General features: G+C 34.6%; 1 protein-coding gene across 1 annotated transcript; it reads left to right on the top strand.

Annotated features, from left to right (window-relative positions):
* Positions 1–90: 90 nt before the first annotated feature.
* LOC123528764 (methylglutaconyl-CoA hydratase, mitochondrial-like) lies at positions 91–22211 on the top strand. The gene is made up of 8 exons (XM_045308736.2): positions 91–250; positions 4422–4492; positions 9522–9609; positions 11595–11774; positions 12709–12765; positions 13915–14102; positions 17001–17099; positions 20063–22211. Exons 1-8 carry the CDS (start codon positions 112–114, stop codon positions 20138–20140), a joined length of 900 nt encoding a protein of 299 aa, XP_045164671.2. The 5' UTR covers positions 91–111; the 3' UTR covers positions 20141–22211.
* The last annotated feature ends 1314 nt before the right edge of the window (positions 22212–23525 follow it).

The following is a 23525-nucleotide window of genomic DNA, read 5'->3' as shown; positions in this document are numbered from 1 at the left end:
ACAATTTATTCACAAGTCATAATTATGCTTTAAAAATTAATTCATTGAATTATTTGTATCAGCACTCGGAAAAAAGTAAGTGTTGTCGTAAATTGTTACTTCCGGTCCAAAATGTCAACAAGAATTTGGGGTCACGTTTTCAGGAATGTTTTGAAACCTCAAAGAAAATGTCAACGTTTTATTGCGCCTGGATTTTGTACAAAAGCATCAGGGTCACCAGATGAGTTCAGTGTGCAATACCTAGAAGAAGGTATAATTTTGAAAGACATTGTTTTTATCATTAATGTACTATATTTCGGATACACATATTATTTGGACATCTTTGTCACAGTTTGTGGACATATATTTTTGATAGGTATAGTGAATTTAAATTAATGTAATGTGATTCCGTAAAGCTAATATGTATTCATATTTATGCCCTCCTTTGAAGAAGCTAAAGAATTTTAGCTCAGAGATGTTTATATGCTCTTATGGATCTCTGAGCTGAAAGGAATCCTGAACTGAAACCTAACCAGGAATCGTGCCAGAAGTCTGTCACGCTATAATTTCATCAAATGAAAAGCAATGGACTCAGCTTTTACTGTAAAATATTTCTAATCCATTTTTCTTTTGATTTGGCATAAAATAATCCATGCAACATAATTTGAACACAAGTTATACGCACAAGTTTCAAATTGGTACCCCTGTCTGCAATATTTTGTCCGCCATTGCAGTTGACACCTGATCAGGGTACTCTTCATTTTGTATTTATTGACCTTTTCTGAGAACTTAAACCTTTTAAGGTATGTTTTTTTATGAATTTTATCGAAAATTGTTATGTTTATGATTAAATTAAATTCATAAATAGGTAAAATTTTGATCTAGATTTTCAAAAATAACCACATGCTCTGAACTGTTGCATGACATCATCAGTTTTCACGAGTGACTGTGCGAGATGTTGCGGTTTGATACTGGCTAGTTAACCAAATGGGGTTTCACCATAACTTAATGGCTGGCGCGACTATCAGAAAATAAAAACAGCATCAGTTAAGTTATGGTAGCCAGAACTACCTTGGAAGAAAAATGGGCATTTTGCTTTGCTCATGTCACGTTGTTATGGTAGGTATATGTAAAGCAAATGGTTTTAGCCCAATAACTGGAGAACCAATTGACCCTGAACATTCAGACTTGATAGCATATTTGGGCTTATGTAGTAGATGACCCCGGTAGTATTCAGAGTCACAGGGGTCTGAACTTTGAAAACAGTTTCCATTTAATAATGTGAGAAAAACTTGACCCAGAACCTACCAACTTTATTGTATGATTGGGATTATGAAGTTGTTGATGTCTAAGTCAAAGGTCAAGGTCACTGGATCCTGAATGCTGAAAACAGATACACTAAATAACTTGAGAACCACTTGACCTAGAACATTCAATCTTGATAGCATGGTATGGCTTATGAAGTAGATTACTTTTTTTAGGGGGGAGAGTGGGGGGGGGTCTGTAGGCCAAGGTCACAGGGACCTGAACATTGCAAACTACTTCTGCATGATAACTTGAGAACCTCTCACCCCAGAACCTTCAAACTTGATAGCATGATTGGGCTTATCACAATGACCTGAACATTGCAAACTACTTCTGCATGATAACTTGAGAACCTCTCACCCCAGAACCTTCAAACTTGATAGCATGATTGGGCTTATGAAGTAGAAGACCTCTATTGTTTTTTTGGTCAGTAAGTTAAAGGTCAAGGTCACAGGGACCTGAACCATGAGAACGATTTCCATTCAATAACTTGAGTACCACTTGACCTCATATCTTCAAACTTTATGACATGAGTAGATGGCCCCTATTATTTTTGGAGTCAGTAGGTCAAAGGTAAAAGGGACATGAAATTTAAAACTATTACTGCATAACTTTAGAAGCACTTGAGCCAAAACCTTCAAACATAATAGGATGATTAGGCTAAAAGCGTAAATCATGCACATGTCAGTCGGTTGGTCATTATGTCTGCTAGTAAGTAGAACAAATGGTTTCCGCTCAATAACTTAAAAAACACTTGACCCAGAACCTTCAAACTTGATAGCATGATTTGGCTTATGAAGTAGATGACTCTTGTTGTTTCGGGGTCAATAGGTCAAAGTTCAAGGTCATAGGGACCTGAACCTTGAAAACAGCTTCTTCTCAATAACTTGAGAATCACTGTAACACACATGACCTAGAACTATCAAACTTGATGGAATGTTAGGGCTTAATGTGTAGATGCCCCATTTAAAGAAGCTAGCACACATTGCTTTGCACGTCAGTCACATCAGTAGGTCAGTCAGTCGTTCAATATCGGTTTGTTGTTAGAGCAAACAGTTTCTGCTCAATAACTTGAGAACCAGTTGACCGAGAAAATTCAAATTGGGAAGCATGATTGGGCTTATGAAGTAATGAACACCTATTTTTTGTGGGTCAGTAGGTCAAAGGTCAAGGTCAATTAAGCCTAAACCTTGAAAATGGTTTCCACTTGATAATAACTTAAGAACTCATTGTCCCAGAACCTTCAAACTTAATAGTGAAGTAGATGATCTAGTTTAAAATAAAAATAAAAATTAATATAATTAATTACAAGTGTCCTTTTTCCATGTACATTATTGTGTTTGTTCATATTTTTTCTTTTGCTTATATTTGAAATTTAATTAAGTTAGTGTGAAGAAATGGAAATACTGATAACAATAATGCAAAATCTAACTGACCACAGATAAATGGTCATAATGGTCAAACTAGTACACATATTAGTTCAGCTTAAAGAGTTAGCTGTGTGTTTACACATTATTGCAGGCTGATATAGTTGGCGCAACTTGACCCCGATGGTTGACCTTTGTATTATAATACATAATGAGGCACAACCTATTATTGAAAAGGAGTGTACGTAAAACACATTTTAAGCTGCACGAGAAAAAGGAAATATAAATTTGTGTAAATATAAAGTAGTGTATTGGAAAGTTTTAACTGATCAAATGTAAGTATATATACTTTTGAAACTGCACTATATACAAACTAATTCCATATAAATATATACGGCTACCTTAAGCACCCTTAATTTCTATAATGAAATAATCAATATGAATAATCAGCCTAAGGACAACCATCACGGTCAAGTTGCGACTACTATAGTATGCAGTGTTGGTCTACTATTTACTGGTATATTCACTATTTTGCAGGTCTTGTCATCCTTATATAAAGAGGCTGATATTCAGCTACTTTCAAATTTAATTAAAGGTTACTTTTTCCCCAACTTCCCAAAATGTAAAAAATGGAAAAAGATAATAATTGGTAATATATTTCATAAATAAGGAAGTAATGAGCTCATTTAGAATTAATGTGGACACCACCAAATATCATCCTTTTGCAGAAGGAAAAAGGCTCTGTTTCAGTAAAATGCTGTTTTGCCAAAATGAGCAATTATTGAACATGAATATCCCAATTTAGAAGGCCAGCGACTCTTTCCAACTTCCTGATGAAAAACCTTGTTTTCTGATTTCTTAAATTCATATTTCAATATCATCAACTCATTTTATGATATCATTAATTCATTTATATGATATCATGAATTCATCATAATTTTATGATATCATTAATTCATTTATGGATATAAATTCATTTTTTGATGTGTTAACTTAAAATGAATTTTAGATCATTAAATCAAACAGCAAATATTGCATAATTATGGTGATTCAAGCAATACACTTTGAAATTCAGGAAATCTTCACTAGACTGCAGGAAGTTCAAAATTGAAATAGGTCTAAAAGTGGTTGCCATTTTCAAGATTGCTGCCTGAAATAAGACATAATTTAGTCATTCTGATAAGGTACATTTTGTAATAGATTTCTGTACTTACAGGCTGACTGGAAATCTCTTTGCAATTTTACCAGAAATTATATAGAAATGTTCTGATCTTTAAAAGATGCAATTTTTGGGTATTTTGGAATTTGAAAATAAATTTTGGGTTAGAGATTTAATCAAAATTTTCATTTCGGCAAGGACACTTATTTACATATATTTTTAGAACCCATCAATAGCTTTGTGACTGGTGAGTAGTGTCATATCAATAGTTCATCCTGTTGGCACCCTAGTGAGCCACTTACACCTTATTTAAGTGTAACAGGTGCTGTTGTAAATTTCATGACTTGTTCAGAATATTAACATACTGTGTCCCCCTTCTCATTTTTACATACCAAAACAATCTCTATTAATGATTTTACCATTTGAAAATGCATATAATACAATTCTCATAGATTCAGACAACAACATTACTATTTAAATCCAGTGATTGTATTGTTGTAAAAATCAACAGGATGATTATATTTCTATTTATAAAAATGAGCAGAGGGAGTTGTGGTTGTCTTACATTTGTCTTTTTTGCCATGTCAGTTTTCCTTTCCTTTATATTGCAGGGGCAGTTGCAGTGTTTTCTCTGAACAGACAGTCAGCAAGAAATGCTATCAGTAAAAGTCTGATGACAAAGGTATCCAAAACATTGCTACTATATGTCCGATTCTTAAAGCTGTGCATGTAACCTAAATATAGACTGAAACTGGTCTGTAAGAAAGCCAAAATTATATTTTTGGGTCACTATGGCCCAGTGGTTAAGGCATCCGCCTCGGGATTGGGAGGTCGAAGGTTTGAGCCCCATGTGGAGCGTTCGTCTGGGGGATGTTTGTAATGGGACTCTTTCCAAAAAGGCCAGTTCGTGAGCTAGTTAAATGAATGGTTACCGACTTCTATCCGCCTGGCGCCTGGCATAGTGGTAGGAGTTGGGAGGTAATTGGTACGTACAATAAAGGTGTCTCATAAGCCAAATTGGCTGGCCCTTTCAATAGGGGTGACACTATATTAAACAAGACCTTTACCTTTACCTTTTATATTTCCTCTAAAATTATTTAAACAAACAGATAACATACAAATTCATTCTTCATTATTTTATTTTATGTGAAATAGTTGTCGGTTATATAAGTTGGTACTAATCCAGGTAGCATAATTTAGTTAAAAAGAAAGTTATTTATTCTTAAAACTGAAGTCCTGTTGATTTTTATATGCCCCTGAAGGTAGGCATATTAAAATCGCACTGTCCGTCCGTGAATGTGTCTGTGCGTCCATGTAAATTCTTGTCAGGGCTGTAACTGTGCCATCCATAAAGGGATTTTGTAATAACTTGGTGTAAATGTTCACCATAATGAGAAGATGTGTTGTGCGCAAGGCCCAGACACCTAGCTCCAAGGTTAAGGTCACACTTTGACATGCATGCTTCAGGGGTATTTGTCACTACCGGTAATAGTGACAGCTCTTGTTTTTGTGACAACACTAATAAACATAATATTCTAAGTTACACAATAGCTATATTGCCTCACACAGGTACAGTGCATGGGAAATTCAAACAAAGAGTCTTTTAGACTTGAACCTTTGGACAAGCTAAATCAGCGGTATCAAACTTGTCATATAACAACATTCTTCCTATGACTGTGAGCTAATCAGTGTATTTATCAGGAGAAATTTCATAGGAAAGTTGAGTTTATTGTTAACATTCTAGAAATATCATATTGATTTAGTACTTTTCATGTATCAGATATTGGTCTAACGTGCCACATATATCACACATTGATTTGAAATTCCACATTTTATTACTATCATCAAATAGATTTTCACATTCCACATACATGCATATCAAACATTTATTTAACATTCCACATCAAGTATTGGTTTAACATTCAACATGTACTGGATATTAACATTCCAAATAGGTATGTGCAGTAGTGATTTGACATTCCACATAGGCTGGATTATTTTTTTTATATTATATTTTATATTATAATTACGGTACAATACATGGTTCACTGTTGAAATAAAAAAAAAAAGAAGATGAAAAAGTTTTTTATTCCACTTAAATTAACATGCTGAGTTTATAGATCACTGCAATCTCCAGCCAAGAGACAAATAATATGACTGTTTCCAGTAATCAAATATTTGCAACTAAACATCTAGCTTTCTGGTGAGGAATTTTACCAGTCCCAGGGCAGTTCTCGCAGTAAAAGCCAGTTTTGGTATGCTGCAATATTTAAGGTGTTCGTTTTGAGGTAAGCTCCCTCCTTTCCCGATACCAGTGCTCTGTCAAGATAAGCCATGGCTAGAAATAGGTCGTTGTCTTGCAGAGTCCTGGCCTTGCAGAGCGAATAAATCATTTCTCGCCTACTTTCTATTCTAGAGAAGTTTTGTTCCAGTTTTAACAAAAGCTGTTCAGCTGCATACAGATGCTCAGCTTGAAGTGGAATAGAGTGATTTATACTGAAATCATTCCTGATTCCAAGTAGGGTTTGTGCAAGGTTCAGCTGGAATACTCGTCGAATGAGTTCTATATCGGTCTGGTCCATTTCTGTTAAGACATCCAGCCCTAGATTACAGTGTAAAACAGCACTGAACAGGTTTTCTTGACTTGGGTTTTGAGAGTAGAGACATCTTTAGATGTACTGTAAATAGTAAAAGCTAAATGTCCTGATGAAAGGATTTTTGTTGGTAGAGCTCAGTATGTGGACCTGTCGAATGTGGTCACAGGCAGAAACTTCATTTCCTCTAAGAGCATAAGACATACCAAACTTGCAGTGGTAGAGAACATCAGTATAGAGGGTTTCTATCCCTTCTGGCATATTCCGTCTCATTTCTTCTAAGATAGCTTCTATGGTATTGCTGTCATTGTAATGTTTGGTGCGGAGTTGCATAAGCGTAGCGTATCTGTCTGCTGCCCATTGTCTCTCATGCCTGTTTTGTATATTTGGCAGCATTTGTTCAAAATCAGTTGCAGTTTTAAGAAAGCCATCCTGCCTGTCATAAAAGATGTCATTGTCACTGCAGCGCTTCATCATTGTGTAATATTTCACAATATGAGTACCATTTGGGACATCATTGCCTTCAATGAAGTACATTTGTCTGTGGTATCTCTCAACCTCTAGCTCCTCAGCAAAACTTTTACAGTTTATAAGATGCAGAAATCTTATGAACTCTCGAAATGAGACCAGTTGTAGCACATCCAAGATAAATGTGGCAAATCTGTTGTTGTCTTCATGAGCTGCACATTTTCTTGCAAGAGTTTCATATTGCCTTTTCGTGATCATTTTGTGTTGATGCAAAGTGTGTAAGGCACTTAACATGTCAATACCTGTATCCAGGTAATTTGGTGCCACTTTTACAATAGCATCTATATCTCTGTCTGTATACTGTTCCAAATCCACAAAATGTTCCAAATCCATTTTCTCACAATTTTTCTGACAATAGCAAGTGTATTTGTCTGTGGTCTGAAATTAATACACATTGACATTTCAGGGTTTTTTTAAGGTAGCTGGCAAAAAAAAGAGGAAAACTTAGGGGATTTTAAAAAGCTAATTTTGGAATCCCATAAGAAGTGACACATTTATTGAATTATTAGTATTTCTTATTTATATATTGAATTAGCATATTTGAGCAAGCAAATTTACTTGATAATATCATTTTACAGTCTGTTAATTCTAAAAGGTAAACATATATTTCAATTGCTTTATCAAGGTTGAACAGTGTAAAAACATGATGTCTCCATATGAACATCAAAATTTCAAAAAGGTAGCTATTGATATCAGATACTGAAGATGATAACTCTGTATTGATTAAACAGATGTTTTAAGGTATATCGTATAAAGTACTATTTAATACCTTCTATTTTATATCAAATTGCAAAAGCATAACTAATGATTTGGGGAGTTTTCCACATATTTCAGACTAAGTGCGTCTTTTTTTATAGAGAAGACTTACATAAAACATTATACTAATTGTGAATCTAAAACTGTTGACTATTTCACGATCTTTATTATAACAACAAGTGTCATTCCACGCTGTTCTTATCGGAACTTTTGTTGTGATCTATCAAGGTGATTTATAAATTTCCTAAAGGAAAAATTTAGCTCAATTAATACGTTAAACAAGATGTCCTTCAAGGATTCCATTTAGAGTAAATATGAATACTGACATTCAAATTATGTTATCAAATCACTGATTATGAATTCGAGATTTCCCTCAATGTTTCTTACTTTCTTGATTTTTTTACACAAACACAAGTTTACAATATGTCTGGCAATGAAATGCAAATATTTAAAACCAATGGCAGAAATTTGTTGGGTACTTTTATTTGGGGAACACATTTTCTAAAACAGAAGTTTTAGTGTTTCAGTCAGCGAGGCGCAGAAAGGGAATCAAAATAGTAAAAATAATAATAAACAAATTTAAATGAAAATAATATATAAATTTTAATGATAAACTATGCGATAAAACAGTTATAATATGTAGTGCTCGTGTGTTACCAGGCTATATCAGAGCTAGGGGTACATCTCGTTATTTTTCTCTTCACATATCTGTCTCGGCCTACCGGCCTCGACGATATGTGCAGAGAAAAATACCCTCGATGTACCCCTAGCTCTGATATATCCTGGTAACACACTCTCACACATACTATAACTATTACCTATTTGTCAGAATTTCCCTCCATATGTTTTGTTGACCTTTCTGTACTACTTATAACACACATTACAGGCCTGGACTGACACCTTACTCAGAATAATGAAAAAAAAAAAAAATCAAAAATGCAGTAAAAAGTGTAGTTCAATTGGGATGCCAGGGGTAGGGTATATTCTTCTCTTTGAAAAAGAAAAGCGCGTGAAATAAATAGCAAATGCAGGGATTTATCTTATTGAATTTTCACCATTCTAATACTAATACACTTAAGTAATGTTTACAAGCATCATAATTATACATACTAAAAAATTTTCAAAGTTTTCAAAAATCACCTAGTGCTAACCATTTATTCCCTTACATTCAAAGTTAAGCAACTTTTTATGACATTTTTAGCTGGACTATACAAAGTATGGATAGCTGTCCTACTCGGCACGGCGTCGGCGTCCTTCTGCGTCCGCACTTTGGTTAAAGTTTTGATGCACTTTCTCTTTATCTCTGTAATTACTTGATGGATTTGTTTTAAACTTAAAATACTAATTCCTCATCATCACCCACATCAAATGGCACAAGGGCCATAACTCTTGCACCAATATTTCATGAATTATCCCCCCTAAATGGATTTGATTCAAAGCTAAAAAAGATATTTCGCATCAGCGCCCACATCATATGACACAAGGTCTATAACTCTGGAACCAATTTTCCATTAATTATGCCCCCTTTTAACTAAGAATTTCAGGTTAAAGTTTTGGTGCATTTTCACTCTATCTCTGTTATTACTAAATGGATTTGATTCAAACTTAAAATAGTACACAATTAAAGGACAGTTCTGGTTATATCTTTCAAAATTAAATCCCTTCATTCATGAAACAATCCATTCCACGAGGGATATTAATTGACTGAATTTGCTTGTGCTGGTTAATTTTATTTCCATTTAATTAATTTAATATGAAATTTAAAACTATATTGTATAAATGTTTAATTTGATAATTATCTTCCTTAATGAATTTACATGGTTTTATTTCCAGTTACGAGATGCACTTCAAACTGTTAAATTTGACAGCAACTTGCGGGCACTTATTATAAGAAGTCTGGTACCAGGAACATTCTGTGCAGGTATTAACATATAGCATCATGAGAAAACTAATATATCAGGGCTTTCGACAGCAATCGGATCCAGACCGAGCGATGTTTTGATTGCCCAGTTTCAAAATCCATTTGCTAGAGCTTCCATACTTAAAATAAGCTTACAATTGTAATTAGAGAAAACTAGATTAATGAACAGATTATGGAGTCCTATACAAACAACTCGAATCAAACAGTAAGTGGTTGGCATACAAAAGCATTTACTGGTCGCAAAATATGTTGTTTCATCTATTGTATGAGCTCATAATTGTTATTACTATCGTATATGTAAGAAAATACATAATTATATCCTGTTGTTATTGGTAGGACCCAGTAGAGTTGACATAATGATTCTGAAGTAAATCTAGCTGGTAATCAGATAGGACCATCATTGTTTATATTCATATCAATGTATTTACAATATTGTCAAGAATAATTCAGAACTTTCTTTTTATGTTAGTATAGAATAAGAATAAAGTAAAAGAACACTGTAAAATGAAACTAAAATAGCAAAAATGAGTAAAGAATATTTCCTTTAAATATTTTACTGGTGAATGGTGATTTGTCAAGTGTTGAACAGAATTAACTGTTGTAACTAGTTCTCTAAATCAGTTGAGTTATGCAAATTTCCTTTTTAGCCCACCATCATCAGATGGTGGGCTATTCAAATCACTTTGCGTCCCTGGTCCGTCGTCCGTTCATCCTTCCATCCGTCCGAGCCCACATTTGCATACTTAAGTGGCTGTAGGAACAATACGTAACTGTACCTTTTCTTTGATGTCATTCATTCCGTAAGGCTTTTATGTGGCTATTTTTCTTTTACCTGGCTAAAAGAACAATAGAGAGAACAAAAGAGTAGCCACATAAATATCAATTTGTAGGAACTTCCGTCTGTCTGTTAACAATTTCTCATTATCGCATCTCCTCAGAAACTACTGGGGGGGTTTTTGACCAAACTTTGTCAGAATGATGTATTGTTACCCTAGTTGTGTCTCCCTAAAAATCAGTCTGGTTCAACAATTTTTGAGTGAGTTATGGCCCTTTGTTTATTTTTATAATTTGCATAGATATATATAGGGTAAAAACTTTGAAAATCTTCTTGTCCAAAACCACAGGGCCTAAGGCTTTGATAATTGGTGTGTAGCATCATCTAGTGGTCCTCTACCAAGAGTGTTCAAATTTTTTCCTTGGGGTCAAGTATGGCCCCGCCCTGGGGGTCACATGGTTTATATAGACTTATATAGGGAAAAACTTGGAAAAACTTCTTGTCCAAAACCATAGGGCCTAGGTCTTTGATATTTTGTATGTGACATCATCTAGTGGTCCTCTACTAAGATTGTTAAAATTAAACCCCTAGGGTCAAATATGGCCCCGCCCTGGGGATCACATGGTTTATATAGACTTATTTAGGGAAAAACTTTGAAAATCTTCTTGTCCAAACCACAAAGCCTAGGGCTTTTATATTTGTAATGTAGCGTCATCTAGTGCTTCTTTACCAAGTTTGTTCAAATTATCCCCCCAGGGTCAAAATGTGAAAGTTGGTCACTAGGTCAGTGTCAAGGTCAAAGTTTGTTTCGGTACACAAACCTATGCATGTGGTCCAAATTTGAAGGCTGTAGCTACAGAAATGTGAAAGTAGATCACCAGGTCAATATCAAGGTCAACTCATGTCAAGTTCATTTTGCCAATCAAAACTATACATGTGGTCCAGATTTGAATGTTGTAGCATATGGACAAGAAGATTTTAAAAGTTTTTCCCTATATAAGTCTATATGAAATGGTTCATATAGACTTATATAGGGAATTTCATATAGACTTATATAGGGAAAAACTTTAAAATCTTCTTCCTATTGACTAGTGATGGAGCCTGAAAATTTAACTGATTGCCAAAACAATAACTGTCATAACAAGTACCCAGTTATAATCATAAGTTCCTTGCAGATGCAGTATAGAAATTAATACTTTTTATACTCTAGGTGCAGACTTGAAAGAACGAGCTACCATGAAGCCAGAGGAAGTAGGACCATTTGTTACCAGCTTACGGGGATCTCTGTCAGATATCGCAAATCTTCCAATACCTACTATAGTAGCACTAGATGGAACAGCTGTTGGTGGGGGACTGGAAATGGCCCTGGCCTGTGATATCAGAGTAGCTGGTAATATATTAGCTCTTTCTACAACTAAAAGTAGATTCAACATGAAGAACAATTGTGCTATCATAATAATTATTGTCAAATAAGTTGATTAAAGAATTGACTTGAATTATTTGATGTTGCAGAACAAAAGATTAAGTGGTCCATGTGTGCCTGTCAAAAGGTTGCAGGGTGAGACGTACCTGTTCAGTAGTTTCTGGTAAGGAGGGTTACCACTGACATGGCACATAAGAAGGTTGAATGATGTCAATGTTGTTTTTATTTCGGTAGCACATACTGCCACATAGCAAGAGAACCATTTAGAAAAGTTATTTATATTACCCATTTTATCCATTCTGGTGGGATGAAACTCATATAAAGTGTGACTCCATCTGCATCCTGTTTAGTTTACTCATTGTCCACTGACATAGCCATTTAACAGTGTTGCAGGTCATAACCAAGAAATAATATATAGCAGGACCATGTTTAACATACCAAAACAATACCATGTGGTTATACACCTGCGGAATAATTTCACGAGGGCATAGCCCTAGTGAATTATACTTGCGGCATGTAACCCATTCGTATTGTTGACATATGTTAAAACATGGTTCTGCCAATTTTATTTCGATTCTAATAATTATGTCTTTTATGTAAACAAGTAGGTTAAAAAGGGATGCACTATTTCATGGCATATACATGTATGAAATTACTGTTTAAGTGCAAACTGTTTCACTATATATCAGCTTACAGCTGTTTGCAGGTGAATTAAAATATATCTGGTAGAAAGTATCAACAAGTCAAAATATAGTAACACGGAGCATATTTTCGACATATTTGTTAAAGATTTCCTTTGGATTCACCAATATCACTGCCTAAGAATTAGTATTTCAGTGGGTAAATAAAATGAATATTTTTTTGAAATATAACAAATGGCACTTTTCTGGCTTATTTCCAGCGGATACAGCTAAGATGGGACTTGTGGAAACCAAGTTGGCAATTATACCTGGTGGAGGTATGTTTTAGTTTGACTATTCGAAGAATAGGGGAGCTATCCGACTCGCCCTGGTGTCGGCGTGAGCGTCACACAAATATTAAAGTTTGCGTACCACCCCAAATATTTTCAAATTCCATTGAGATATTGCTTTGATATTTTGCATACTTGTTAACCATCATGACCCCAGTCTGTAAAAAGGAGAAGGCAATTCTATTAAGCATTTTGACTGAATTATGGCCCTTTTTCGACTTAGAATATGCTTATTGTAATGTTAAAGTTTTACTCATAGCTTATATTATACTATCAAGCACTGAGAATAGTCGAGCGTGCTGTCAACTGACAGCTTTTGTTTATTTCTTGTCACAGGATGGTATATTAACCTTTAAATTGCTTTATCTTCAAAAACAGAGGAAAAGGCCCTAGACTTTTATTTCATGAAATAAGCACTGTACACTGCCTCTTTCAAATTTATTTTGGAAACATGATGACCAGTGTTATTATAACATGATCTCATCTTGCATATGTTGTCATACGGATTTTATCAAAAGTTACTGCAGTCAGACTTATTTTGTCTTTTAGAAATCAGAAACATTTATTTAAAAAAAATTTCAGTAGAGTATTAAAATGTTACAGTGGATTGTATAATTTTCACTGAGATGGGACTACACTTGAATGCAAAAGAGTATGAAACATTTGGAATTCTTCCCAAAAAAATATATCAGAAAAGAAGTATATGAATTCCTGCAAAAAACATGCCTGCTCCTGCTCCACCATATTAAAAATGTATTTAAGAAATCTTAAGATTTCAAAGAACTACTTTAACATTTTTCAGTATCAACATTCACAGTTTTGCATATGACCTAATGCATGTGATGTTGCAGGGTTAAAACTGAAATAATTTGGTAAAACTAATTAAAAGACACAAAATAGAAAGAAAATATGATTGGTTTACATGTAAGATCAAGATATCTTTCACTGATGAACACTTATTAAGATTTTAAATTTTCACATGTGGCTGTGCCACTAATGAAAATATTACATGTAATGTTGATTCGATGGAAAGATAATCAATTTAAAACTTTCAATGAAAAGGCTTTTTTTCTAGTATTTTGACAGAAGTTATAATTGTAATTTATTTACAAAGTAATTTTTATCCTCTCATTACAGGTGGAACACAGAGGCTGACAAGAGTTGTGGGTCCTTCTATTGCTAAGGAAATGATATTTACTGCACGGATAATTGATGGTGTTCAAGCACGTGAGATAGGTCTCGTCAACCATTCTGTGCCTCAGAATGATGACGGTGATGCCGCGTTCCAAAGATCAATTGAATTAGCCAGGGAGATTGCTCCTCAGGTATATTGTAGTCCACTCAGTAATAATGTGTACCTATGCTGTTAGCCAGTCTTCCATTAGAATTGAAGCCATCTAGCTGGCTTACGGAAGGTTGTTGGTCCTACCCAGTTGCCTGCCATGTCTGAAATAATGCCTGGAATGGCATGCAGTGGATCTTCCTTCACCATGAAAAGCTGGAATGTTGCTTACTTTTGCATAAATGTAAGAGGCGTCTCATACAGTTCAACACTTAGTTTTTAGCTCACCTGAGCACAAAGTGCTCAGGGTGAGGTATTGTGATCACTCACCGTCCGGCATCCGTCCGTCTGTCCGACGTCCGTCCAGACTTTCCTTTAAACGACATCTCCTCATAAACCGCTATGCCAATTTCATCCAAACTTCACAGGAATGTTCCTTGGGTGAAGCTCTACAAAAGTTATTCAAAGAATTGAATTCCATGAAGAACTCTGGTTGCCATGGCGACCGAAAGGAAAAACTTTAAAAAACTTCTTCTCAAAAACCAGAAGCCCTAGAGCTTAGATATTTGGTGTGAAGCATTGCCTAGTGGACCTCTACCAATTTTGTTCAAATCATGACCCCGGGGTCAAAATTGACCCCGCCCTAGGGGTCACTTGATTTTACATAGGAAAATCTTTAAAATTCTTCTCAAAAACCAGAAGCCCTAGAGCTTAGATATTTGACATGTAGCATTGCCTAGTGGACCTCAACTAAAGTTGTTCAAATCATTACGCCGGGGTCAAAATTGACCCCGCCCCAGGGGTCACTTGATTTTACATAGATTTCTATAGGAAAATCTTCAAATTTAAAAAAAAAATAAACCAGAAGGCCTAGAGCTTAGATATTTGAAATGTAGCATTGCCTAGTGGACCTCAACTAAAGTTGTTCAAATCATTACCCCGGTTTCAAAATTGACCCCGCCCCAGGGGTCACTTGATTTTACATAGATTTCTATAGGAAAATCTTCAAATTTTAAAAAAAAATAAACCAGAAGGCCTAGAGCTTAGATATTTGAAATGTAGCATTGCCTAGTGGACCTCTACAAAATTTGTTCAAATCATGACCCCTGGGGTCAAAATTGACCCCGCCCCAGGGGTCACTTGATTTTACATAGGAAAATCTTCAAAAATGTCCTAAAAATAAACCAGGAGGCCTAGAGCTTAGATATTTCACATGTAGCATTGCCTTGTGGACCTCTACAAAATTTATTCAAATCATGACCCCCAGGGATCACTTCATTTTACCGGTACACAGGAAAAGCTTCAAAAAATTTCTAAAAATAAACTAGAAGGCCTAGATCTTAGATATTTGACTTGCAGCATTGCCTAGTAGACTTCTACAAAATTTGTTCAAATCATGACCCCCGGGGTCAAATTGACCCCGTCCCATGGGGTTACTTGATTGTACATAGAAAAATCTTCAAAATTTTCTAAAAATAAACCAGAAGGCCCAGAGCTTATATATTTGACATGTAGCATTGCCTAGTGGACCTCTACAAAATTTGTTCAAATCTTGACGACCCCCCCCCCCCCCCCCCAGGGTAAAATTGACCCAGCCCCAGGGGTTACTTGATTGTACACAGGGAAATCTTCATAAATTTGCTAAAAATAAACGAGAAGGCCTAGATCTTAGATATCTGGTATGTAACATTGCCTAGTAGACTTCTACAAACTTTGTTCAAATCATGACCCCCGGGGTAAAATTGGCCCCGCCTCAGGGGTTACTTGATTGTACATCGGAAAATCTTCCAAAATATTTCTAAAAATCATCAGTTTGACATTTGAAACATGTAGCTCATATTACTCAGGTGAGCGATCCAGGGTCATCATGACCCTCTTGTTTGATAGAAAAGTAAAAGGCAAGTTATTATCAGAATAAAAAAATGTTGCCATAACATTTTCAATTTGTTAAAAAACTATAATGAAATAACTTACTCTGAATTATACAAGTCTTGCCCTGTTATGGCTCTTATTCAACACCAAAGTCATGGAATAGACAATAAATAGTCTTATGGATAGCTAAGTGTGATAAATGATAAATGATGCCTTGGTCCTCGCATAGTTTCTTGTCTGACTGCCCAGTGGGATTTACATATGAACCTCCATGCCATAATAAGTAGCTGAATGATGAACAAGTTGATAGGGAGTTTATTATGTATTTGGTAAATCAGGTATGGTTGTTACATTTTGACTGTCATTCTATTGCAGTTTTGAACTGAAATACCATAGAATGTTACCATTTATTTATTTGTATTTTTTAAATAGTGGATCTGACATGAAAGTCTCTCCATTCTGAATTTAATAAAAATGTGGAATAGAATAATGACTAAGATGATATGAGCCGCGCCATGGGAAAACCAACATAGTGGGTATGCGACCAGCATGGATCCAGACCAGCCTGCGCATCCGCGCAGTCTGGTCAGGATCCATGCTGTTCGCTAACAGTTTCTCCAATTCCAATAGGCTTTAAAAGCGAACAGCATGGAGCCTGACCAGACTGCGCGGATGCGCAGGCTGGTCTGGATCCATGCTGGTCGCAAACCCACTATGTTGGTTTTCTCATGGCACGGCTCATATATGGAAGGCTCTATTAAGTATCTTATCATTTTTGTGTCACAAGTTTAATAAATTCAATGTGTAAAGACAAAAATGTAAGGTCCTTTCTTTACAGTAATGCTAAATTTTTCTGCTGAAGCATCAAACTTCCTTCTTTCTTTATTTATTATATTGGAAGTCAGTTTGATCAACTTCTTCCATATTTGAAAGGGCATCAGTGTCTAAATGTTACTACACAAGTGTAATACAATTGTACCATGTTTATGACATGGCTTTATTTCACTCTCACAATGTCAAACATGTGATAAATGAAACTAAGAAGAATTATTTCTTTATGTTTTTGAAGGGACCCATAGCACTAAAAATGGCAAAGCTGGCAATCAATCAGGGAAATGAGGTGGACTTGGAAAGTGCTCTTAAGTTTGAGGAAATGTGCTATGCTCAGGTAATTACGTCTTCAGCTGTTCCTACTTTACTAGGTATGGTTTAGGGAACTGATGTAGCAGGATAGGGCTTCGACTATCTAAACATACAGTCTACAGCTATATCTTGTGGGAAAGCTGTCAGTCACACTTGGATAAAAAGTTTGATATGGAAGTAAAATAATGGCCTTTTTATAAAAAAAAGTAACTAGATATAACCTCATAAAAGGTTAGTAGTTTATTGAGTTGATGTAGTTTTACAGATACTGTAATTCTTAAATTTTCATCAAGATTTTATGTGATTTCTTGGTCACAAAATTTTGTTGTTTCATAAAAAATGACAAGTTTGTAGGGATATAGATTTGTGGATTTTAAATTTAAAAGATTATGTAAATAAAAATTTAATTTGTTCATGGGTTGATGCACAAAATCGTTGAAAATAAGTGCTCTTTGAATTGTAACATTTTTAGCTCGACTATTCGAAGAATAGTCTAGCTATTCTACTCACCCTGGCGTCGGTGTCGGCGTCGGCGTCACACCTTGGTTAAGTTTTTGCATGCAAGTACATACAGCCATCAATTAAAGGCATATAGCTTTGAAACTTATTTTTTCTTTTTCTAGGTCAATTACCAACCTCACTGGGTCAAGTCCCATAACTCTGACATGTATTTTGAGCAAATTATGACCCCTTTTGGACTTAGAAAATTCTAATTAAAGTTTTACATGCAAGTTACTATCTCCAAAACTAATGCAGATATTGAATTGAAACTTCACATGTGTCTTCGGGGTTATAAAACTAGTTGATAGCACCAAGTCCCATAACTCTGACCTTCATTTTGGCCAAATTATGTCCCCTTTTGGACTAAGAAAATTCTGGTTAAAGTTTTGCGTGCAAGTACATACAGCAATTTCTAAAAGGCATATATATTTGAAACTTATTTTTTCTTTTTCTAGATCAATTACCAACCTCACTGGGTCAAGTCCCATAACTCTGACATGTATTTTGGGCAAATTATGCCCCCTTTCAGACTTAGAAAATTCTGGTTAAAGTTTACATGCAAGTTACTATCTCCAAAACTAATGCAGATCTTGAATTGAAACTTCACATGTGTCTTCGGGATTATAAAACTAGTTGATAGCACCAAGTCCCATAACTCTGACCTTCAGTTTGGCCAAATTATGCCCCCTTTTGGACTTTGAAAATTCTGGTTAAAGTTTTGCGTGCAAGTACATACATCTATTACTAAAAGACATATATACTTGAAACATACCTTTTCTTTTTCTAGATCAATTACCAACCGCACTAGATCAAGTCCCATAACTCTGGCATGTAATTTGAGCAAATTATTCCCCTTTTTGCACTTAGAGAATCCTGGATAAAGTTTTGCGTGCAAGTACATACAGCTATTACTAAAGGGCATATAGATTTGAAACTTATTTTTTCTTTTTCTAGATCAATTACCAACCTCACTGGGTCAAGTCCCATAACTCTGACATGCATTTGGGGCAAATTATGCCCCCTTTTGGACTTAGAAAATTCTGGTTAAAGTTTTGCGTGCAAGTACATACAGCTATTACTAAAAGGCATATAGATTTGAAACTTATCTTTTCTTTTTCTAGATCAATTACCAACCTCACTAGATCAAGTCCCATAACTCTGACATGTATTTTGGGCAAATTATGCCCCCTTTTGGACTTAGAAAATGCTGGTTAAAGTTTTACATGAAAGATGTATCTCCAAAACTAATGCAGATATTGAATTGAACTTCACATGTGCCTTTGGGGTTATAAAACTAGTTGATAGAAGCATGTCCCATAACTCTGATATGCATTTTGGTCAAATTATGTCCCCTTTTGAACTTAAAACTCTTTTGATGTTTAACTTTTTTGGGTAATATTTTCCTGCTTCTGGGACAATATTTCGAATAGTCGAGCTTGGCTGTCTTATGGACAGCTCTTGTTATTTTCACAATATGCCAAAAGTATGTTTCCAGTCTGCAGGGATATATCATAAAATTATAATTTTTTATCCCCTGCCAAAGGCAGTGGGATATTGTCTAGGGTGTTGTTTGTCTGTGCATCTGTCATCTTGAAAATGCTTTTAATTCAATAAGTATTTTAGCTGGAATCACCAACCCTCAGATATTTATTAATCAGCACATGACCTTTGCTCACATTTATTATCATCTCCCTTGACCCTGTAAAAGCAGAGTTTTTCCCTTGATTTGGTAAAAAAAAAAATGAAAATGCTTAAAATTCAAGAAGTATTCTAGCTAGAATCACCAAACCTAATATAATTACTGTATTAATTAGTTTATGAACTTTACTCATTTAGTATTACCTGCAGAGAATCCCCTTGACCCAGCAAATGCAATACCTTTGAATTGGTTGAAAAATAGGAATTTTTGACTTTATCTAAGTAACCTGTTAATAGATCTTAATAAATTTTACGTAAATTTAGATCACTGTAGTGCGGTGGTGCACTGTGATGCAGTTTCATCATGATTACTTCATTAACTTCAGAGTTATTGCTTTTTAATTGTTTTACAATTCATAAATTCCCACATAACAAAGGAGTCCCTTGATGGATCTTCATGAAATTTAATGCAAATATAGATCTCTTTAGGGCTGGTGGTGCATGCACATCTTTCATCAGAATATCTTCAGCAACTGCAGAGTTATTGCCCTTTAGTCATTTTAAAATTCATAAATTCCCACAAAACAAAGTAACCCACAGATGGCTGTTCATGAAACTTAGTACAAATATAGATCACTATAAGGAAGAGTTTTTCCCCTTGCTTTGATAAAAATTAGAATCCAACAAACCATAGCTCAGCCCTATTGTACAGAACTTGTGTATATCTGAAAATTTATTATCTTTCAAATATATCCCCCTATTCACAAAACAACCTTTTTGGTGGGGGATATAAATTCATGAATTTGTTTGATATATATATTAACATTCATATGTTTGTTACATTTACAGACGATTCCAACCAAAGACAGAATGGAAGGTTTGATGGCCTTTAAAGAAAAACGCCCACCTAAATACAAAGGTCACTAAGAAGTAACCTGCTTCATACAGATGCATTATAAACATTGCAGAACAAATCATTATTGAGCAAAATTGACAACTTTTTAATTTTAGTATGAGTGATACCTTTGTAGTCTATTTATGCAGTAGTTTTCATTAATTATATTTGCAGTAAGAAAGAGCCAATATCAACTTTTGTTACAAAAAAACAAAATCAATTTGAAATCTGAAAATGTTTAGTAATTTTTAGCTCATCTGATTTTTTGAAAAAAACATGAGTTATTGTCATCACTTGATCAGCGTCATCGTTGGCGTTGGCATTGCCTGGTTAAGTTTTATGTTTAGGTCAGCTTTTCTCCTAAACTATCAAAGCTATTGCTTTAAAACTTGCAACACTTGTTCACCATCAATAGCTGACTCAGTACAGCAAGAAACATAACTCCATCCTGCTTTTTGCAAGAATTATGGTCCCTTTTGGTCTTAGAAAGTATCATAAAAACACATTGGTAGGACAATATTTCTATTATACAGAGATAAAAAAATTTAATCAGATGAACGTCTGCACCTGCAAGGCGGTGCGCTTGTTTTGATTTTTTTACTCCTGAAAGAATAATAGGTTAATATACATCTGCGGTGAAACTGGGTGTGCCATTGCAACCAAAAGCACACCCCAGAGACAATGACGTCAGATGTGCCAATGTCACTTCAGCAAGTTAATCATATTTGTGTAATTTAAAGGTAAATGTGTTTACTGTTTGTAGTAAGGTGTGTGATCAATATAGGTGTTGTTACTTTGTTAAAATTGTATTATTTAATGCAAAGTATATTTGATATACAATCTATGTTGACATATATACATTTCTGATTGGTATTTGTATCACATGTGGGTGATTGTGTGTGTATTGTTGAACATGTACTGTAGAAATACAAAATGATTGTGTATGCATGCCTCTTGTTCAATATCAGGAGCACAGTGTATCTGTAAGCCAGTTGCCAATCAGTAAAGATAATATTCCATGACAATAGCTATATTTGTGAAAATCAAAATTTAGGTGATAAAATATTCACGGATAACATTTTGACCTTTCAAATCTGAGAGTTTAAAGAAGTTATCTTCACTATACAAGTTTTGATAAGTCATGGACATGGCATCAATATCAAAGCATTTTTAGAGCATGTTTATTTTATGTCCTTTATGCAAACACTAATTTGACATTATATATTTAACTATTTAAGAAGTATTCAAAACAAATTTAACCATTTTTTGTTTCATTAAGTACTTTTTTTCTATAAACCACTGCCTAATTATGGTGTTTTTGAATTATGGTTGTCATGGCAATGAAGATAACATTTGTTTTTAAAATGTCTCAGATTTTGTTTTGTCATAGATTACTTGTGATACATTAGTTCTAATTTCTGTAATAACAGCAGAAAAAACAATCATTTTTCCGGTGTGTTGAAGTGTTTATTGTGAAATGCTTATATAATTTCACTGTTAAATACAGGATTTCTTACGAAATGGTCCATGTATATTTGCACTCCACTGCCAATGAATTTCAAATATGTCACAGTAGTGATGCAGTATAAATGTGTATTGAAACTGAACAACATTTAAACAATGTCAGAAGTCTTCTCAAAAGTAATATCAAAAAGTTGAGTTCAAAAATAAAATTATATGGCTATAAAATGTGACCTAAAGTGGGACATTTTGTTGCTTCCTCTGCACAATTTTTCACTAGCAGTAATATTATATATATTGGCTTGTTAAAAATTCAAAATACAACTCCTGTTTGGTTGAGGAACCAAATGATCACAAGTATTTTTATCTCAGTTTTCAGGTTTGAGTTTGGCTAGGCATAAAAATTTTGAAAAGTTTATAGTAAGGGCAGTGCTGTGATAGTTTTCTAGAATTGTTTTTTTTTTATATATTTGTGGATTAAAGGTTAGATAAATGGCTTGATCTGTGAGAGTTTGGCTTAAAATACTCGTATATATACTTACTTGATAGACAGAATTTATTTTGCTGATAGACAGAATTTATTTTGCTGTGAGGCATGGTTGTGAAGATATTGACTAATAAAAAAGAAATGTCATGAAAACAGGGAAAGTGTTGTATTTATTGCTGACAAACCATGCACACATATAGTGGTCAAATTTAATAGTTTGACTATTTGAAGAATACGTATGGCCATTGAACTTGTGCTGACATCAAGTTGCTTTCACATTAAAGTTTTATGGAAGCACAACTCCACTATATCTTTTTCTCTACTGCTCCTGTTATCACAAACCTCACAAAAAGAATTGTGTTGTTAAAGCAGCATGTAATGTTTAAAAAATGGCATTTACGTGGTATATTCTTAAAGTTGACAGTTTTGATAAAAGAAACATCAAACTGTTGGTAAACAATAATAAAACACAATAAAACTGTCGATATCATTTTTTTAGGGTGCCTCAAGAAAACGGATTTAATGAGACAGAATTCTAACTTTAACATTGAAAAATTAAGGTTGAGTTCTGTGAGACTGTTTTAACTATTGCTCACTTCATTCAAAAATAACCTTGGGGGCAGAAGTAAAACCTACCTACATTTTTTCCACAATATATAATCTAAAGAGTAAAGGCAAAATAGAGAACTTTTACCACATGTAACTCAGTATTTTTAAAGATGTCTAACTCTGCCCCTTCTCTTTCAGTGATAAATGCACTTTGAACAGCAAGAAATCGCTTATAAAATGAAAAATATTCACTTTTGCACAATATAAAATCAATAATAAGTCTCGAAAAAGAGTAAAATCTTATTAGAAAAAAGGAAAATAAGGCGAGGGGGGATTTTTGGCCCCAGTGGGGCTTGAACCTACGCGTCCCCCAACCCCCTTGAAAATTTTCAGTCAAAGTAGGTTATGGTAGGAATTCAATACTCTTCAAAAGGAGGTACTCTTTTACGGGTCTGATACCTTAAGTTGCAAACATTTTGTGGTTTAGAGCCAGGCTGCAGTTCTAGGGTTCCTCATTTGACACCACATGTCAATATCGCATTCACTGGAGTTTTGCAACGTAAAAATTCAACTTATTTTTTTATCATTGGACAAACTTGTCATTTATTTATCTTTTTACAGTATAACAACTTAAACAGATATTCTAGCATAAGAGTGATGTTATTGTCGCTTTTCGGGGGTGTTTTAACATGAGAGAAAACGTGTTAACAGAGAGATTCTCGCGCTCACGTGCTGTTCAAACACCTTTTCATATATGCGCGGTCCGTGGCAAAGCGTAAACGCATTACGGCCCCAAAATGGATCATTCAAAAGAAAATGACGTCAACGTAAAAAAACGCAGACGTTCCCATGGAAATTTAATGACGTTGAGGGATAATTTCTTACGCGTTTTATACTAGAATAGCGTTAACGCATGTTCA

The sequence above is a fragment of the Mercenaria mercenaria genome, chromosome 13, assembly GCF_021730395.1.
Source record: "Mercenaria mercenaria strain notata chromosome 13, MADL_Memer_1, whole genome shotgun sequence".
In the NCBI taxonomy this organism is placed as follows: domain Eukaryota; kingdom Metazoa; phylum Mollusca; class Bivalvia; order Venerida; family Veneridae; genus Mercenaria; species Mercenaria mercenaria.
This window is presented reverse-complemented; position numbering and strand designations above follow the sequence as displayed.

What these genes read in the sequence shown, in the direction of transcription:
- LOC123528764 (XM_045308736.2), top strand. Translation starts at nt 112, where the DNA reads ATGTCAACAAGAATTTGGGGTCACGTTTTCAGGAATGTTTTGAAACCT. An exon ending in ACCAGGAACATTCTGTGCAG is followed by an intron (nt 9,610 to 11,594) that starts GTATTAACATAT and finishes TTTATACTCTAG; the next exon opens with GTGCAGACTTGAAAGAACGA. An exon ending in GGCAATTATACCTGGTGGAG is followed by an intron (nt 12,766 to 13,914) that starts GTATGTTTTAGT and finishes CTCTCATTACAG; the next exon opens with GTGGAACACAGAGGCTGACA.